Source organism: Callorhinchus milii, unplaced genomic scaffold (assembly GCF_018977255.1).
Source record: "Callorhinchus milii isolate IMCB2004 unplaced genomic scaffold, IMCB_Cmil_1.0 Scaffold8, whole genome shotgun sequence".
Classification (NCBI taxonomy): domain Eukaryota; kingdom Metazoa; phylum Chordata; class Chondrichthyes; order Chimaeriformes; family Callorhinchidae; genus Callorhinchus; species Callorhinchus milii.
In genome coordinates, this window is record NW_024704749.1 from 2,817,115 (window position 1) to 2,833,972 (window position 16,858).

The 16,858-nt window shown below is 42.0% G+C and overlaps 1 protein-coding gene across 3 annotated transcripts in view; it reads left to right on the plus strand.

The window, feature by feature from the left end:
• The first annotated feature begins 2,068 nt into the window (after positions 1-2,068).
• sept5a (septin 5a) overlaps positions 2,069-16,858 on the plus strand; it is a 56,914-nt gene continuing 42,124 nt past the window's right edge. For 2 of the 3 annotated variants that reach the window (XM_042337708.1, XM_042337710.1), the window contains exons 1-2: positions 2,069-2,325; positions 2,609-2,619. In XM_042337708.1, the coding sequence (XP_042193642.1) occupies positions 2,283-2,325; positions 2,609-2,619 (54 nt within the window). In that variant the 5' untranslated portion in view covers positions 2,069-2,282. Of the gene's footprint in view, positions 2,326-2,608; positions 2,620-9,697; positions 9,712-16,858 lie in introns of those variants that run through there. The other variant, XM_042337711.1, reaches the window with a different exon arrangement.

The following is a 16,858-nucleotide window of genomic DNA, read 5'->3' on the forward strand; positions in this document are numbered from 1 at the left end:
CTGACAGAAGATTGTACATTACCAAAGTCATCAAGTTTCACTTAGTGAGAAACCTTAGTAATATAATATTTCTTGCATTTGATATAGTGCTTTATCACATCTTCAGGACGTCTCAAAGCGCTTCACAGAACATACTGTAAAATGGAGTGACTGTCTTTTTTTGTGGTAGAAATGCGATAGCTAATTGCACACAGCAGTGTCCCACAAATAGTCGTGGATTGAGTGAAGATGTATTGGCAAGGTACCATTTTTGCAGCAGCGATTACCATTGCTATTTTATACACAGGCACAGCAGCATGGCAGCTCAAAGCAATGTCCTACACTAGATTGTATAGCAGTGATGTAACTATAATGGTGCAGTGGTGCCAGGGCCCGTGAGATTATGGGGGCCCCACCCATTGGCAGTGGAATATTGTGGGAGCAGAAACACATCTTTGGCCCCCCAAAAATACTTGAGTCATTTCGGAGATCCTTACCTGTCTCCTGGATTCGAAGTGGGTCAATATGTTCTGGTACATTAGGCAAATTTTTGGAATTAGATTTCAGAATCGGAAAGGGGGCTCCTAACCTATTCTTGCATCTTGTTAAGCCAATGTTGCATGGCAAGAATTTCATGGTTTAGCTTGATTTGTCAAAGTAGTTATCCATGTTCCTTTTCTCAGCCAAGCAGAACCAGGTTGTGAGGCAATGCTGAAAAGGTTAAGAACAACCAGCATAAATGGAAGGTGTCCCAGGGATTCCATTAAACCAATCAGCCAGATCAATACCTAGCTCAATTCTCCTTGGCAATAAACAAAAAGGCAAATACTGCAGATGCTAGAAATCTGAAATAAAAACAGAAATCGCTGGGAACTCTCAGCATGTCAGGCAGCATCTATGGAGAGAGCAAAGTGAGCTAACGTTGCAGGTCGATGGCCTGTCGTCAGAATTGATGAAAGGTCATCAGAACCGATGAAAGGTCACTTGAACTAGTGAAAGGTCGTTGACCTGAAACGTTAATTCCCTTTGCTCCCTTCATAGATGCTGCCTGACCTGCTGGGTGTTCCCAGCGACTTCTGTTTTTATTTCAATGCTCCTTGGGTTTCTTCTTCCATTCCAGGGTAAGATTTACCCCAGATCTAATCATCTTTGTCAGAGCTATTTTGTTTTGGTCAGCCGGGTGTCTGACACGTGCAGAAACCCATCACCATGCTTAAGAGTATCCAAACCAAACAGAGATTTGTATCAGTATCCCACTGATACATGGAAATCCCAGAGATAGATTATTGGAATGGAATGTTCTCTGTCCCTGGAGGGACACACCATCGGTGAGATGGTGACCTGATAACTTCCTCAAATGGCCATTCTCTATCTTGTGAGTCCAAACGGTGAGTGCTGCTCAGCTGTTGTTTGAGTTTGGGGGGAAGCTGTGGTGAAAAGCATCACAGTGAGGTTGATCTTGTCCTCACCCGAAGTACACAGATGCACAATTTCAAGATGGGGCACTGGATACCTATCAGGTGTAGGAACCTCGGTTACACTTACTCCCTCGCAAGTTCAGAACGGTGTGGCTAATCTGATGTCTCTGCCACTCGCCCCAAACTGATAATTAACATTGCAATTTGGGAATTTCTCCTATCTATGATTTCCCTACGAAGCAATTGGGGGAAAGCCCTAAATCGGGTTCCTACCCCCCCCACCCTCTGCTTGTTTGCTGTCAATTGCATCTGCTTTCCCTCTCTCTCTCTCTCTCTGCCTCTCGTTCCTGGGGGCGATCTCGATTTCTTTTGTTTGCCCCATTGTTGTTCAGCTGATTTGCTGTCGGTACCGATTGATCTCCGATTGATCCCCTGTGGATGTCACACACACACACACACACAGAGGCTGATTGGCTGCCGTGTCTCTGATTGGTGCCTTGCGCCCTCCTGCGCCGTGTTTCCAATTGGCCAGGCCGAGTGTGTGTCGAGGGACCTGATTGGTTGGCTGGCCGGTGCCGGTCTCTGATTGGTTGGTTGGCCGGTGCCGGTCTCTGGTTGGTTGGTTGGTTGGTCCAGTGTATCGGTTCTGTGTGTGTGATTGGTTCCGGGTCTGTGCTGCGCTGCGCTGTGTTGGGTACCAGTCTCCCGGTCAGTGCTGTGTTGGGTACCAGTCTCCCGGTCAGTGCTGTGTTGGGTACCAGTCTCCCGGTCAGTGCTGTGTTGGGTACCAGTCTCCCGGTCAGTGCTGTGTTGGGTACCAGTCTCCCGGTCAGTGCTGCTGCTGCTCGGGGGGTGTCCGAGGCATTTATTTTAAAACCGGTCGAAATGGTCAGCAATGTCAGGTTTAAAAGCCGAATGTTGAAGTCGGGTAAGACCCCTTATTGTCCACCGTCCCGATTAATCATTTCCATCCGCCTTCTGGGCTTTTGGTCCATAACCCCCTTTTTTTTTTCCTTCCCCCCCATCTCTCTCTCTCCATTCAATTCCCTCTTCTTATTCCCTTTCTCTGTACGCCTTTTGCCGACTGCCTTTGGGCGTCGCTGGGATCCGAAACCTCCTGCTGACTGACTGACTGAAACCGACCGGCATCGCCTTCCCCGCCTGGCTCCCCCCCCACCCCCCACCCCTCACACCCGCGGGCGACGATCCAGAGGAGAAAGAGGTGAGTCCCGGGCAATTTCCTAATTGCTGGCGTTATTAATGGGATCCGGTTTATGTGCGGGGGTTGCGGTGAGGGAGGGGGTGGAGAGGGAGAGAGAGAGAGAGAGAGGGGAAGGTAGAGAGGCTTCGGGGTTTTCCCATATTGCCTTCTCTTTCCCTCCGTGTGTTTGTAATCCGTGGAGCGCAGTGGTGACATTTAAATGGACTGCGGGGGGTGTGGGGTGTGGAGTGTGGGGGGTGTGGGGGGTGTGGGGTGTGGAGTGTGTGGGGGGTGTGGAGTGTGGGGGGTGTGGAGTGTGTGGGGTGTGGGGGGTGTGGGGTGTGGAGTGTGTGGGGTGTGGGGGGAGGATGGAGCTGGTCCTACATTTCATGTCTGTGTGTGTGTCTGTGTCGGTCGATCGATCGATCAGCGGATTGTAATGTTCGAGCCAAACCGCAGGCAATGCGGTGGACTGTGTTGCGACTGTGTCGGGATCCCCTCGGTCGCTATCGTGCCGGTCCCTGTCGCACTGGGCGCTGCTCTTCCCGAAGATGGTGTGGCCCTCTATCCCCCCCCAACACACACACACACACACACACACCATTTAAATATTCGTGGCTCATCTTTGTGCAGAGATTTGCAAAGCAAAGTCAGTGAAGCTGAGCCGCTCTGGATTCAGGGCTCAGCAGCGGACTGTAGGCAAAAGGGAACTGCGCTGGATATATTCAAAAAAAATCACTTAACATAGCAGGAACCTAACGGATCCCACTGTACTGCCTCATTCCCCCCTTGTTCGTGGCTGTCAGATTTCATACCGTGAGTGAGGTTTGCAACAACAGCTTCTACTGTAGTGCTTCGCTTGTACTGTTTTGTCAGCGGTTCCTTCAGAAGGTGTGTGTGTGGTGTGTGTTTGCCTGAAAGTAATAATAATAATAATAATCCTTGCATTTGATATAGCGCTTTTCACGTCGGGAGGACGTCCCAAAGCGCTTCACAGAACACACTGTAAAGTGAATTGACTGTATATCTGTGGGCGAACGCGGCAGCCAATTGCGCACAGCAATGTCCCACACACAGTCGTAGATTGAAAATGACCAATTTATTATTGTTTTTGGGGTTTTTGGAGGGATTATTATTAGGCTCTGTGTGGAGTAAGGAAACTTGCCCAAGGTTTCGCCCTCTGCCTGGAATTGAACTCAGGTCTCTCACTTGCAAAGCGAGTGCTCTAACCACTGAGCTACAGGACTCCACTTTGCTTTGCAATTAAAAAAAATGCTCTTAAAACCTTCAATTTTCCCAAAGAAAGCGTGTTGTTAGGATCAGGATAACTGCCAAGCACTACATGCTACTTGAAGGTTTAAGGTATGCACATTAAGGTGACAAGTTACCCAGTTTAGGTAACCAGTGACAATTTCCTTCGTTGCTTTTTTAACTGGAACTTAGCATGTTGCCCTGTGTCAGTGATGTGAAGTGAAAATCCATAGTAATCTCACATTGGACCCACTTGGATATAATCTGTCAAATTTATGGACCACTTCTTTTGATTTACAGAAATGTTTTAAATTAATTGAGTATAACACATAAAGGCCAAAGAATCGTAATGCATTGTCAAGGATTATACAGTATACCTTGATGTCTGCAGTGTTATATTGGCAATAGATTGCTCTGTGCATCTTATTATAGATGTTACTTCAAGTATTGCTGTCCATCACTGTGCACCATAGCAGTAGGAGTAGCTGTTTTGGTGTCTGGACCTGTATAGCTCAACATGGATGTAGATAGTGCCTAACCTGGCAGGCACTGTGAAACATGATGTATGATAATGGGTCGATTGATAAAAATAACCATGATTTGGATATGATAATCAATAGTTCATTGACAGTTTCCAGTCTGTTAACAAGAAGAACATTTAAGTATTGAAATTAATCTCGAGGACATTTGATTACACAAAGAACTCACATTTTTATACCGCATTATCACTTTTAAAAAGGTAAATAATGTCAAGTATAATGACTGATTTGTAGGCCACAAACAGTTGGAGGATTGTTGGTCAAGAACCTATGAGAAATGTCCTTCTTTTTCTGATTAGTGTCATCGGATTTTTAACATCCACCTGATCAGGTCTTAATTTAATTTGGACCTCAACTGGCATTAACATTTTACCTGAAGGACAGCACTGATTAGGTCATCTTCAACATGACATTGAATCATTGGAATAGTTTATTCTGGAGCTTAAAGCAGGAGTAAAAACTGCCATATTTGGGAAGAGATTTGGAGGAGACATGAACCATGGCTTCAAAATACTGGAAGGTTTTCATTTATTTACTGAATAATGCTTGTTTCAGCATATCCAAGGTTTGTGGACATGGTGAAATAAGCAGATTCTGACCACAGAATTAAGACACAATTTACAAAATTGGAGAGTATCAAGCAAGATTGGAAAATGATATGTGTTCCCTCATATAGAGCAGTGAATATGTTGCATAGACTTAAAACAAATGCAATCATTGCTGTGCCAATTAACTCCTTTGGGTGGGGGTGGGACCAAATTGCTGTGTGAGTAGCTGTTTAAGAATGGTATTGAAAGGGTTTGGGGTACATGTAAGCATGGATAATTAAATACACAACTGTTTGTCTAGCTCAGTTGGTAGCACTCTTACCTCTGATTTAGAAGATTGTGGGTTCATAGTGAGCTCATAATCTAGGCTGACCCACCAATGCAGTGCTGGGGGAGTGTTGTGTTGTTGAAAGTGTTGTCCTTTAGGATAGACATTACAACCAGGGTTCCATCTACCTATCCAGGTGGACGTTAAAGATCCCATAACCTATTCAAAATGGGAAGAAAGTTTCTTCTAGCCAAACAAACTCTTTGAAGCTCTTAAGAAGTGTCACCCTAATAGCACTTGCACCTCTGAGTCGGAAGGTTGTGGATTCAAGTACCCACATCAGAACTTTGAACTCATAATCCAGACTGACACTCTATTGCAGTACTGGGGGGGGTGCTCCTTTTGTTATTGGTGCTGACCTTCAGATAAGATGTTAAACTGAGGTCCTTTCTGCCTGTTCAGATGGATGTTAAGGCCATGGTACTACTTGAAAAGAGAGGGAGCTTAAAGTACACTAAAATACAAAAAATACAGTTAGTACACCTTATCTTCTAATCCCTGAATATTCAGCACCTTGGGGTATCCTCCTGACATGAAAGTCACTTTAAAAATGTCATTTTGTATTGTATCATGGCCCTCCCAACAAATGCAAGAATTATTGTAATGTAATTGCAATGTAATAGGTGCCATATCCAATGCAAAGATTATCTATTTTTATTTCAGTGGAATAGTATGGTTTAAATCTTGCAGAAATTATGAATCGTAATCTGTGGAATACAATTGATCAAGAAATAAAGCTTGTGATGTTAAATGATGTCCTTGGGATTGACTAAATCCTTTTGGCTCAAGAAGAAATTTCACACAGTAAGTTTTCTTAAGTTTGACTGTGGTGTTTACCATCCATAAACTGACTGAATCGTTTGGGTTACTATCATAGTACAGGTGTATCTGATGATTGCAGCTTTGGTTTACAACATGGGCTTTTCACAAATGTCTTTTCACGGTTGTAGGTTGGGCTGACTGGAAGCTTAACATATTTTCTGTATCATAGCTTACTGGTACTGTAGTATAAGTTGGTAGTGATTGGCACTGTCTGTTGATATTTATGTTAGGTTGAATTGTATCTAAACTTGGCTGGGCATTTTACCAGCCCATTCCAGCTTAGTGATTGTACAAACCTGGGACCTTTCCCATTTTGATTTGCATTGTTGAGTTGTTTGGAACCTCTTTTAAATACTTTACATTCTTAATAGTAACAATAATAATAATAACCTTGAATATCTGTTCTGTAGTCCTGTAGTTCAGTGGTTAGAGCACTTGCCTTGCAAGTGAAACACCTGGGTTCAATTCCAGGCAGGGCGAAACCTTGGGCAAGTTTCCTTAAACCACACGCCTAATCATAATTTCTCCAAAACAATAATAAATTAGTCATTTTCAATCCATGACTGTTTGTGGGATACTGGTGTGTACAATTGGCTGCTGCGTTTCGCCCACAAATATACGATCAATTCACTTTACGGCATATTCTGTGAAGCGCTTTGAGACGTCTAGAAGACGTGAAGAACACTATATCAAATGCAAGGACTATTTATTTATTATATCTGGGGTCTTATCACGTCATTGAGACATTTCAAAATACAGCAGAGGATTTTGCTGTGAAGTGTACTGATTGTGCATTTTATAACTGAATTTTGTAGGTCCTGTTGCCAATTTGCGCACAGTACTCCCTACTGCCAGCGGGAGTGCCAGCTTAGACTGAACTCAATAAAGTCTCGACATGGGGTGTGAGCCCTCAACCTTCTGCCTCAGAGGCAACTGAGCCAGGCTTACGCAATGGGGAGTTTCACAGCAAGTCTGCTAATCCTGATTTTTCCTGGTTTTAGTAGGCCTTTGAATTGGTTCAGAAGTAAATTATATTTTAAAGGTTTGATTGGATTCATGGATTCAATGGTGTAGCTTTGTGAAATCTTTTTGACTAAACTGGAATGAATTGCTGTACTGTGGGAATTGGGTTATAGTGGACTTAAGATTATGATATGAATTCCACTAATGTACCTCAAACAAATGTAATTTGTTGTTGAATTTGCTTATCATGAAAGTGACCGGGACAACATCCTGTTTTTCATGATGGTATCATGAACACTTGAGCATTAATTGTCTTGCCCTTAATAGTGGATCATATTTAGCAATCAAAGCTAGTGTTTCCAGCTTAAAAACTAGTTCAGCTGAATGTTTGCATTCATTTAATCACACCACATGCACAAGCAAAATCCAGTTAAGTTCAGGAAATGCGTTCAAGATCGCAATCAAGATTTTTATTTGACATGTACAATCAGTTTCAGATCAAGCTCGCAATTGAGGAATGCAGCATCAATACACTAATGAAAGAAACCTTCCCTATCAGACGGGTTTACTTGAATGATTGAAGTCATTTCTGCATTGCAGGCAAACCTTTAAAGTTTACATGTTATTTGCTATTTTTGATGGGGCAGAGGTTGAGATGGGGATTGTTCACAGGGATGAGTTGATAACGCCAACGTCGAAATCTATTCGTTTCGACACCTCTGTGCTTTGTTTGCGCTGTTAACAGTAGGGTCCCCCAAGTAAAGATGATGCAATTTTCCCCTGTGTGTTTTGTCCCCTGCGCCAATCCTCTTTTAAACGTTGCAGTTTGGTGCAGAATTAAAACCCCCACTAAGCTCACAGAGAACACGTTACACAGTACATGCGGAGGCGAGGATTTCAGTGTGAGGGGCAGCTGCTGATTAGCCGCAGTGACAGAGCCAACATTGATCAAACACATACATATCCCTGTGCCGACAGCTGACTGAATCTGTACAAACACTGAGCCCACAATCTCCCAGTGCACACGCTCTCTCTGTACACTGCACCAACTTACAAGGTGCTGTGGCGTGTTACTGAGAGCACAATTTAAAATGCACAGGGTGGGGTGGGGGGTGCTCTCACAAGCAAAGTATAAAAGGAACAAGAGACAGAAAAAAAGTGTAAGCAAAAATAGCGGCGTTGGTTGGGGTTTAAGAGCCTGTAGATTAATGAAGGAAGGATACCATGTGATTGCTATTGATATAGACTTTGTGCTTTGTGCTGGGAGATTTCATCTTTCACTTTCTCTATTTTGCTTCCTTTTAATTGCTCCCTGCTGCTCAGTGACTGACGTTTTGATGGGGGTAACCTCTGCGGGAATGCTGACACCACTGCCGAGATGTGTTGGAGGACGTTAAGCAACCAATCAAATTAAGCAAATAAAATAAAAATTCATATTCTCAGGCTTGATGGGTTCTGAATTCACTGTCACGTGTTGCATAGCTGCACCTTAGGGCAAACTGCATCACAACAGCTCCTTTAGCCTGTCAGACTGGAAAGATCATGTGGGGCTTGGTGTGGGCGTACTGAATTGAGGAGAGTTGACCGAATTTATAAAGTGTAAATATTTAGCATTCTCTCCTGTGTTGGTCTGTGGCTTGGCTTTTATTTTTATTTTCTCAAACAGAGAAACTGAAACAGAAATGATGTAGTTGCCTTACACGAAAAGGGATCTGGATAAATATTGGGTTAGGAACAGGATGAGGGAAGGAGGGGGTGGGTTCCTAGTTATCGCTGCAGACTGAGATAATCAAATGATGGTTCCTATGACTGTTGGAGCTGGGGGTGGGGGAGGAACAGAGGTCTGTAGATGATAATAAAAGGGATGAATAGTACAGAATGGAGAGAGAGAGCTATTGTGTTTTTACTTGTTTACCTTTATGGATCATGGTTTATTTATGCAAACCTCCCTTTGGAGATTAATAGGTGGATGCACCAGAGGTGGGATAGTATCGGATTGTGTGGAAGGAGCAGAACTAACGAGTCAAATGACCTTTTCTTGTTGCATGTGTTTCATTCTGGTTGGCGAGGCATGTACACACCCCGTGGTCCATATTTGCTGTGTACTTCTGGGTCAGTGCAATGCATGGGTGTTATCTTCATAGTTTGTGTTTTACATACTGTGGAGAGGGGTTGTTATTGGATTCACACTTTCTCAATAGTCTGTACTGTCCTCCTGTTGTGAAAGGCCCTAAGTAGTGTAAACTGTTGCTGGGAGTGCTTACTTTGCATAAGGTTCCCCACATATGTTTATTAAGTATTAGTTTAAATGCCCTATTGTGATGAATGTCTGGCCAATTTGTACAGGCATAATGACTAATCTTGTTCTTTTTATTTCTCTGCTCGCATCTACCAGTGTAAAGCTCACAGTCAGACCCTTTTAAACCATCCAGTGCTCCCCAGTGAATATAAATAAAGTAAAGCACATTGCAGAATAAACATCAGCATCCTTTGCATCCAGTCCTGATAACACAGGAAACATTTTATAGGGTGGAGTGGGGAAAAAGAGGTTTCTGAGAACAGACCAGAATCTTCTATGAAACTGGGCACCTTCCTGACACTGAATTTACCACCAATACAGCCTGTCTTTGCTACACTCTTCTTTGAGATTGGAAAAATGCAGGTGAGGAGAAAGGTTCCCTACGTGAGTATTTGTTTGTGAGAAACAGCTCTCTAAAATCAACCTTGTTTATTCTTAATGGATGCTGCAAATTATGTGCTATATTGACAATTGAAAATATGCTGAAGATTATCAGCAGTGTCTATGCAGGGCTCAACTGTAAATTATTTCTCGTTAAGTATTCTGATGATTGTTAATCATATCAGTGAGAACTTCTGTCAGGCAACAATCTGACGTCTGTGGTTGGTTTAAATGGGTCGAACCCAAATTCACCATGTATATTATGAAGTAATTATGGATTGGTTTTAAAACAGCAGTTTAATCTCAGATCAATTTTATTTTCATAGATTTTTTTATTTCATAGAATGTTACGGCACAGAAGGAGGCCATTCGGCCCATTGAGTCTGTGCCGGTTCTTTGACAGAGCAACTGACTTTTATTAACCCCACTCACCAGCTTTCTACCCATTATTATTATTATTATAACCCTGCAATCCCGTCTTCTCCAGATACCTACCCAGTTCTCTCTTAAAAGCTGTTATCGAATCGGACTTCACTACTCTTTCAGGCAGATCATTCCAAATTCTAACAACTCGCTGAGTGAAAAAAATTCTTCTAACCTCCCCTCTGCTTCTTTTGGTAGATAACTTAAGACTGTGACCACGAGTCACAGACACACCTACCAGCGGAAACAGCTTTTCCCTATCTCGCCTGTCGAAACCTTTCATGATCTTGAAGACCTCTATCAGGTCCCCGCGTAACCTTCTCTGCTCTAATGGGAAAAGTCCTAACTTCTCCAGCCTGTCCTCATAGCTAAGATTCCCCATTCCTAGTATCATTCTTGTGAATCTCCTCTGCACCCTTTCCAGTGCCTTAATGTCCTTCCTGAAGTAAGGTGCCCAGAACTGGACGCAGTACTCCAGCTGAGGCCTAACCAGTGTTTTGTACAGATTGAGCATAACCTCCCTACTCTTATACTCTATGCCCCTACTAATGAAGCTCAGTACACCAAATGCCCTTTTTACTGCCCTATCTACCTGCTCTGCCACCTTCAATGAATAATCTGGGAAGAGGAGAAGGCCATTCAGTCGATCGAGCCTCCTTTGCCATTTTCTTGGATCTTGGCTGATCTGTAACCAAATACTATTTTCCTGCTTTTTCTTCATGACCTCAGATAGCCTTGCGAGCCAAGTGCTGTCTACTTCCCTCTTTGACACTTCCACTGACTGCGTTAACAATCCCTTGAGGAAGTGAATTCCACAATTCCAAAAATCCGAGTAACGACATGTCCACTGTTTTGACTACTTGTGTTTAAATTATGCCCTCTTGTGCTGGATTCTGCAATCATAGGAAAGTGTCCATTGTCAAATCCCTTTGCTATCAAACACCTTGATCAGATAGCCCCTCAATTTGCTCTGGTCAAGGAAGTACAACAATAAGTTGTACTTATGTAGCGCCCTCTTCGCAGGGTAGCGTCTCAGAGCGCTTAAAACCCCGGTTTGCCCGTTCTGTCCTCATAACTAAGCCCTTTCAATCCAGGTATCATTCTGGAGATTCTATGCTTTACGGTCTCCAAAGCCAGTATGTCTTTTCTAAGATATAGTGCCTAAAACTGTGCCCAGTATTCCAAATGAGGTGACCGGGGCATTATACAATTGTAACATTATTTTCTTTTTTTATTCTAACCCACTGGGCTTTTTGACTGTTTTTGTACCTGTGAACTGACCATCAGTAACATGTGAACCTGAAGAGCAAGATCCCTTTGCTTATTCATCCCACCTAATCTTCCTCATTCAGAGAGTATTGACGGAGCTAGAGTTGGAACCAGAATGTACTATATCATGTACGTCACGTATACACAGGAGTTACTGTAAAGGGTAATGATTATGTATTTTGCAGGCAAAACGTTATCTCACACAAAACATACAAGTCAACAGGTAGCAATCTCACCAGTCTCATGAGGGTGGAGACCAAACAACAACTTGCACTTCGCTTGCATTTGTTTGTGTTATTTTACTGCCAATGCACTTGTTTAGTGCTGGATAGTTTGTGTTCTCCAAGACTGCTCCAAGCACTAAACTCTGAAGTGTAGAGTATGCATACAGCCTCTATTACTTCATATAATGTACAGTGAATACCTGTGATCCCAAGACTGGCCCTGGAGAACCCTACTTGTCACTCTTACTAATTGTCTACCCATGTCACAATGCTTCCTCCAATTCAATGTGGCTTGATTTTATTCAATAGTCTCTTATGTAGAATTTTATCAAATGCCTTTTCAAAATCCATAAAATACATCAATTGATTCTCCTGCTTGAGCTTTGCGCTAAACATCGTTAGGCTGTTGCTTGAACCTCTCAATCAGATTCCGGGCTGTAACTGTCTCCCAGTTTGACTATATGCAAATGTGTATTTGTTTCAAGAGAGTGTTGAATGAAGATCTAATGTGTTAACTGTACCAGCCATGTATTGGTCATTGGCAGTAAAATAAATCACATTGGGTTTAAACATTGAACCTATTTTGATGCATTGTACTCTGAGAAATAAACAAATGAAAATGAATCTTGTGCTTACGCAGATAAATCTCATTCGCACCATTTCACCAGTTTTGACAATTCTGCATTATTCCATAGCTGTCCTCAGTTACTCTGTATGGCTAAAAACATATGGTGTTAAGTATTTTGTACTTTTTGATATTAGCGACACAACATATTAGCAGATCACACTGAATAATTACATAGTTACATGCATTGATCGAACTGAATGTTTCAAGTATCTATGACACTGAAAATATTTTCCAGGAAGCTTATATATCATTACCCAGGTATTACAGATGCCTACAGCCATATTCAGTAATGGTTTGTCATTCTGGTATGAGTTACCTCATGATGTCTCTTCCATCCTGATCAACAACATCTACTGCAGAAGAGTCTTTTACCAAAATTGTCACTAATTTTTCCCATAATAGCAGTGAATTAAATGTTGTAACCCACAATACAAAATTCTCAACTTCTCTTTTAGTGTTTCATGACCGTTTACCCTCCAACAATTTTCTCCTTTCCTGAAACCAGTCACTTATACTGCCAAGATAGAACATTATGTCCAGAATTGGTCACTCGACTTTAGGAAAGATATTAAGGCGATAGAGGAGGTGCAGAGGAGATTTACTAGGAAGACACCAGGGATGGATGAGTGGTTTGGCTTATGAGTGGTGACTGGAGGAACTGGGACTTTTTCTGCTGGAACAAAGAAGTTTGAGGGGTGACCTGATAGAGGTCTTTAAACTTATGAGAGAATTGGATCGTCAATAAGGAGAAATTATTTCCACTGGTTGGTGAGTCTGTAACTAGAGCGTGTCAATTTATGATTGTTAGTACACACAACTGCTTCACACAAACAGTGTTTAAGACATGCCCCGCTGGGCGCAGTAGTTGAGGCAGAATCCTTATTGGCCTTCAAGAGGGAATTAGATAAATATCTTTAAGGACTTAAAGAATCAGCTATAGGGGAAAGGCCGGGAGAGGGGACTTAAAGGATTGTTCTTGAATCACCACCTTTGATGCTGTAAATTTATATTGTTCTATGGCTCCAAGCCTTTTGAGCCAGCTAACACATTGAATACTGCATTAATGTCTGTCAACAGAAAATAAGATTTTTTCTGACTTGTACGATGGCTGCCCAGTCACAAGCTCTGTGGTGCTGCTTTGTACAACTTACACTCACCTACAGCCAAATTCCATTTGCTCTTCAATATGCAAAGAGGTGAGTGCATTGTCAGCTGACTAGTGTTACAGTGGTATCAAACTCTTCATGTTTTCGGGCCTCATCTGTAGGATGATAATGCAAGATAGAGTGTTAAGTTTTGTCGGTGCTGTAGCAGGATGGGTGAGTCTCTGTTATTGTCTGTTATCAGGATAAGGTATGATCTTTGTGGCTATTTGCTTGCTGGGTGCCCTCTGTTAATGGGCCTCACAATGATGGCCTGATCAGAGTGGAGTCCTGTACTGTTGGTTAGAGCACTCACCTCGCAAGCGTGAGGACCTGGATATGATTCCCAGGAAGGCCAAAACCTTAGGCAAGTTTCCTTATTCCACACTCCTTTGTTTACCTGGCAGTAAGTAGGAACCCGGTTGTTTGTTGATTGGAGGTCGCTTTCTGAGGAGTAATAATCCCCTCGTAAATAAATAAATAATAATTTGGTCACTCAATCCACAACTGTTTGTGGGACACTGCTGTGCACAAATGGCTGCTGTGTTCTTCCCACAAAATATACAGTCAATTCACTTTACAGTATATTTCATGAAGCGCTTTGAGACGTCATGATGACGTGATAAGGCACGTGATAAGGCAACTGCAAGAATTATTATTGTTTTGAGTACCTCTGGAGCTCTGCCCAAAGCCTCGACTGGAAGGCTCTGTGCCAGTGAGTGCTGACTTTTATGTGGGTGAAGGGCAGATATTTTTTCTCCAATGCCAGAGAGTAAGTCATCCACAGCATAAGTCTTCAGGAGTTGCACATGTAGCAAGGTAGAGCTTTTTTGCCAAAAATAAAACAATACTCTGATAAGGTATTATAAGAGAAGAATGTGCAACTCATACAAGAATGATGAAATATAGAGGTGATACGTGCTATTGACTAGCTATTAAACCTGCTCGACTTGATGGGGAGGCGTTGGCTTATGTTGGAAACAAGATTTTGTATTCTTCTGTTGTGTTTAAAGGGAAAATGTGCATCATAGATAAAAAAAAATCAGTGCACTCCTTCCCTTCTAACAAAAGACAAATTGTGAATATATCTCGTGAATGTATAATGAGATAATCTATGAACAGCCACTTCTTTGTGATCTCTACACTTAAGGGTTCAAATGCTTGAAAGGTTGCATGACTCAGATTTGTGGGATTTCTACCTGTTGACTGGCAGCTCTTGTGTGATTTATGGATTGGATCTCACATTCCATAACAATTCAATTGCATAGAAGTTTTAGTTTTAACAATTTTAGTCTGACTTTGAAATTCTGTTAACGTCTAACTGTGCCCTGGTTGCCGACATTGAATAGTAGGGATTCATAAACTTATATGTAAGTGCACCTCCATTGTGTTACAGTTCATTTTCAGGTGATATTTTTCCTGATACTGGCTGTGTTGCAATCAGAGAAAGATTGCCATGATTGAAACGGGCATGAAGTTTCTCCTGAAGTATATTTGCCAGTAATACCTCAAAATCCACTTTACAGTTCAGCATTTTATCGTAAAACACTTTCAGATGTCCTCCTGACATGAAAGGTGCTATATCAAAGCAAGAATTATTATCTTTCACTGCAGACAATGAGTGTTGGCAGCCTGTTTGACTTTTGAGAGCGTGACAGGCAAGCTGACTTTTCTATCTCCTTGCAGTGGTGGAAGATTTTAACTTCTTTTGTTTTCATAATAGAGTATTTGAAGTCAATCCTGAACTTAAAATTTTAACATAATTTCGCAAGATTGATAATTGAATTACAATCTTTCTCAGCTTCATAAAAGAAGGAAACCATTTTGTTAGCATATTGCAATACTTATATATTACATTGGTTGTAAACTGAATACTTCAAACGTGGGCAGGTGGCTTTCATTAACCCAGATCTTTTGTAGAAGCCCATGTTTCAACAGTTGGGAGAGATGGAAGCCGTGGGAGGTGGAAACTGTAAGTAACTCTGGAGATGGTGAATTCAGTGATAAAAATGTGCTAGATTGGCAAACATGGGATGGTTGATACTGTACAGACTACATGCTGTTGGATAAACTGGCTGCTGCGATTCACCCACAAAATACAGTCAATCCACTTTGCAATATATTCTGTGAACTGCTTTGAGGCATCTCACAACGTGATAAGATGCTATATCAAACGCTAAGATTATTATTATAAAAGATCATGTAGTGGTGTGGAATGCGCAGTTTAACTAGTTTAGGATGGATGGTGGATCCAATTGTCAGCAAGTTAAAGAATGGAATTTCAAACTGCTTTTTTTTTTAGTATTGAGTTAATTCACTATCATTCTTGCATTTAACATAGCTTCTTTCATTGTCAGGAGGATGTCTCAAAACACTTAACATGCTTCACTATGAAGCATCTGTCTATTTTGTAGGTGAAAATGACAGGCAGTCCATTTGTGCATGTCAATGTCCCACAAACAGTCATGAAGTGAATGACCAATTTTATTTGGGGGATTACTGGCCAGGATACTGGGAGAAACTCCCTTCTTTTTTCACGTAGCACCGGATCTCTAACATCAACCTAAACAGGCAGACAGAACCTTATGTTAATGTCTCATTCAAAGGATGGCATCTCCAACAATGCAGTGCACCCCAGAGTAATATTGTGCTGTGAGCATAGACTAGTGTTGGCCAATCAAATACATTTACTTGATTGAATTCTTCTTGGTTTATGGCCACATCATAAACATCAATAGCTACTGGAAACAAAACATAGATTTAAAACGCTCACCTTGACTAGTGGGAATGTTTGGCGGGCTACTTCTGGACGGCCGCTCAGACCTCTTCTAGGCTGTGGGCCATGGGTTGGGGACCAGCCTTGAATATGTGAGTTCAAAAATTCTGATATGAGTCTTGAACCCACAACCTTCTAACACAGAGGCGAGAGTGCTGCCAACTGTGTCAGGCAAAAACTAGGAATGAGTTTCTGGTACTGATAGCTGGACTTGTTTTGGTTGTCTGGTTGTGTGGTATTATCATTCCAGTACAGTGTGTAATTTGATGGAGTTTGGCTTTGCACTTGTTTTTCCATAGTGAGACAGACTCCTTCACAGCTAAAGGTGCAGGCAACTCCCAAGGAATAAGCGGATGAAAGTGGAATATGTAATCTGATGAAATGTGGGTGGTTTAATAATTCTGCGCAATCACTGGGTGAGTTTTAGTCTACTTTATTACATGAAGCTTTTGTGCTATTGCCCAAATAAAGTGAAGCAGCAAATCAACCAATTGCTAATCTACCTCTATCACTGTGTGAAAGAAGGAAAAGGAGTATTGTTTCCCTTGGAGAAAAAAGCACTCTAACAAAATGAGGCACTTTCATTTGCCAGAAGACTATTTAATACAATTTATGGTAGTTGTGCAATAAAGCCAAGTGCGTTTGATGACAAGAGGTAAAACGTGTA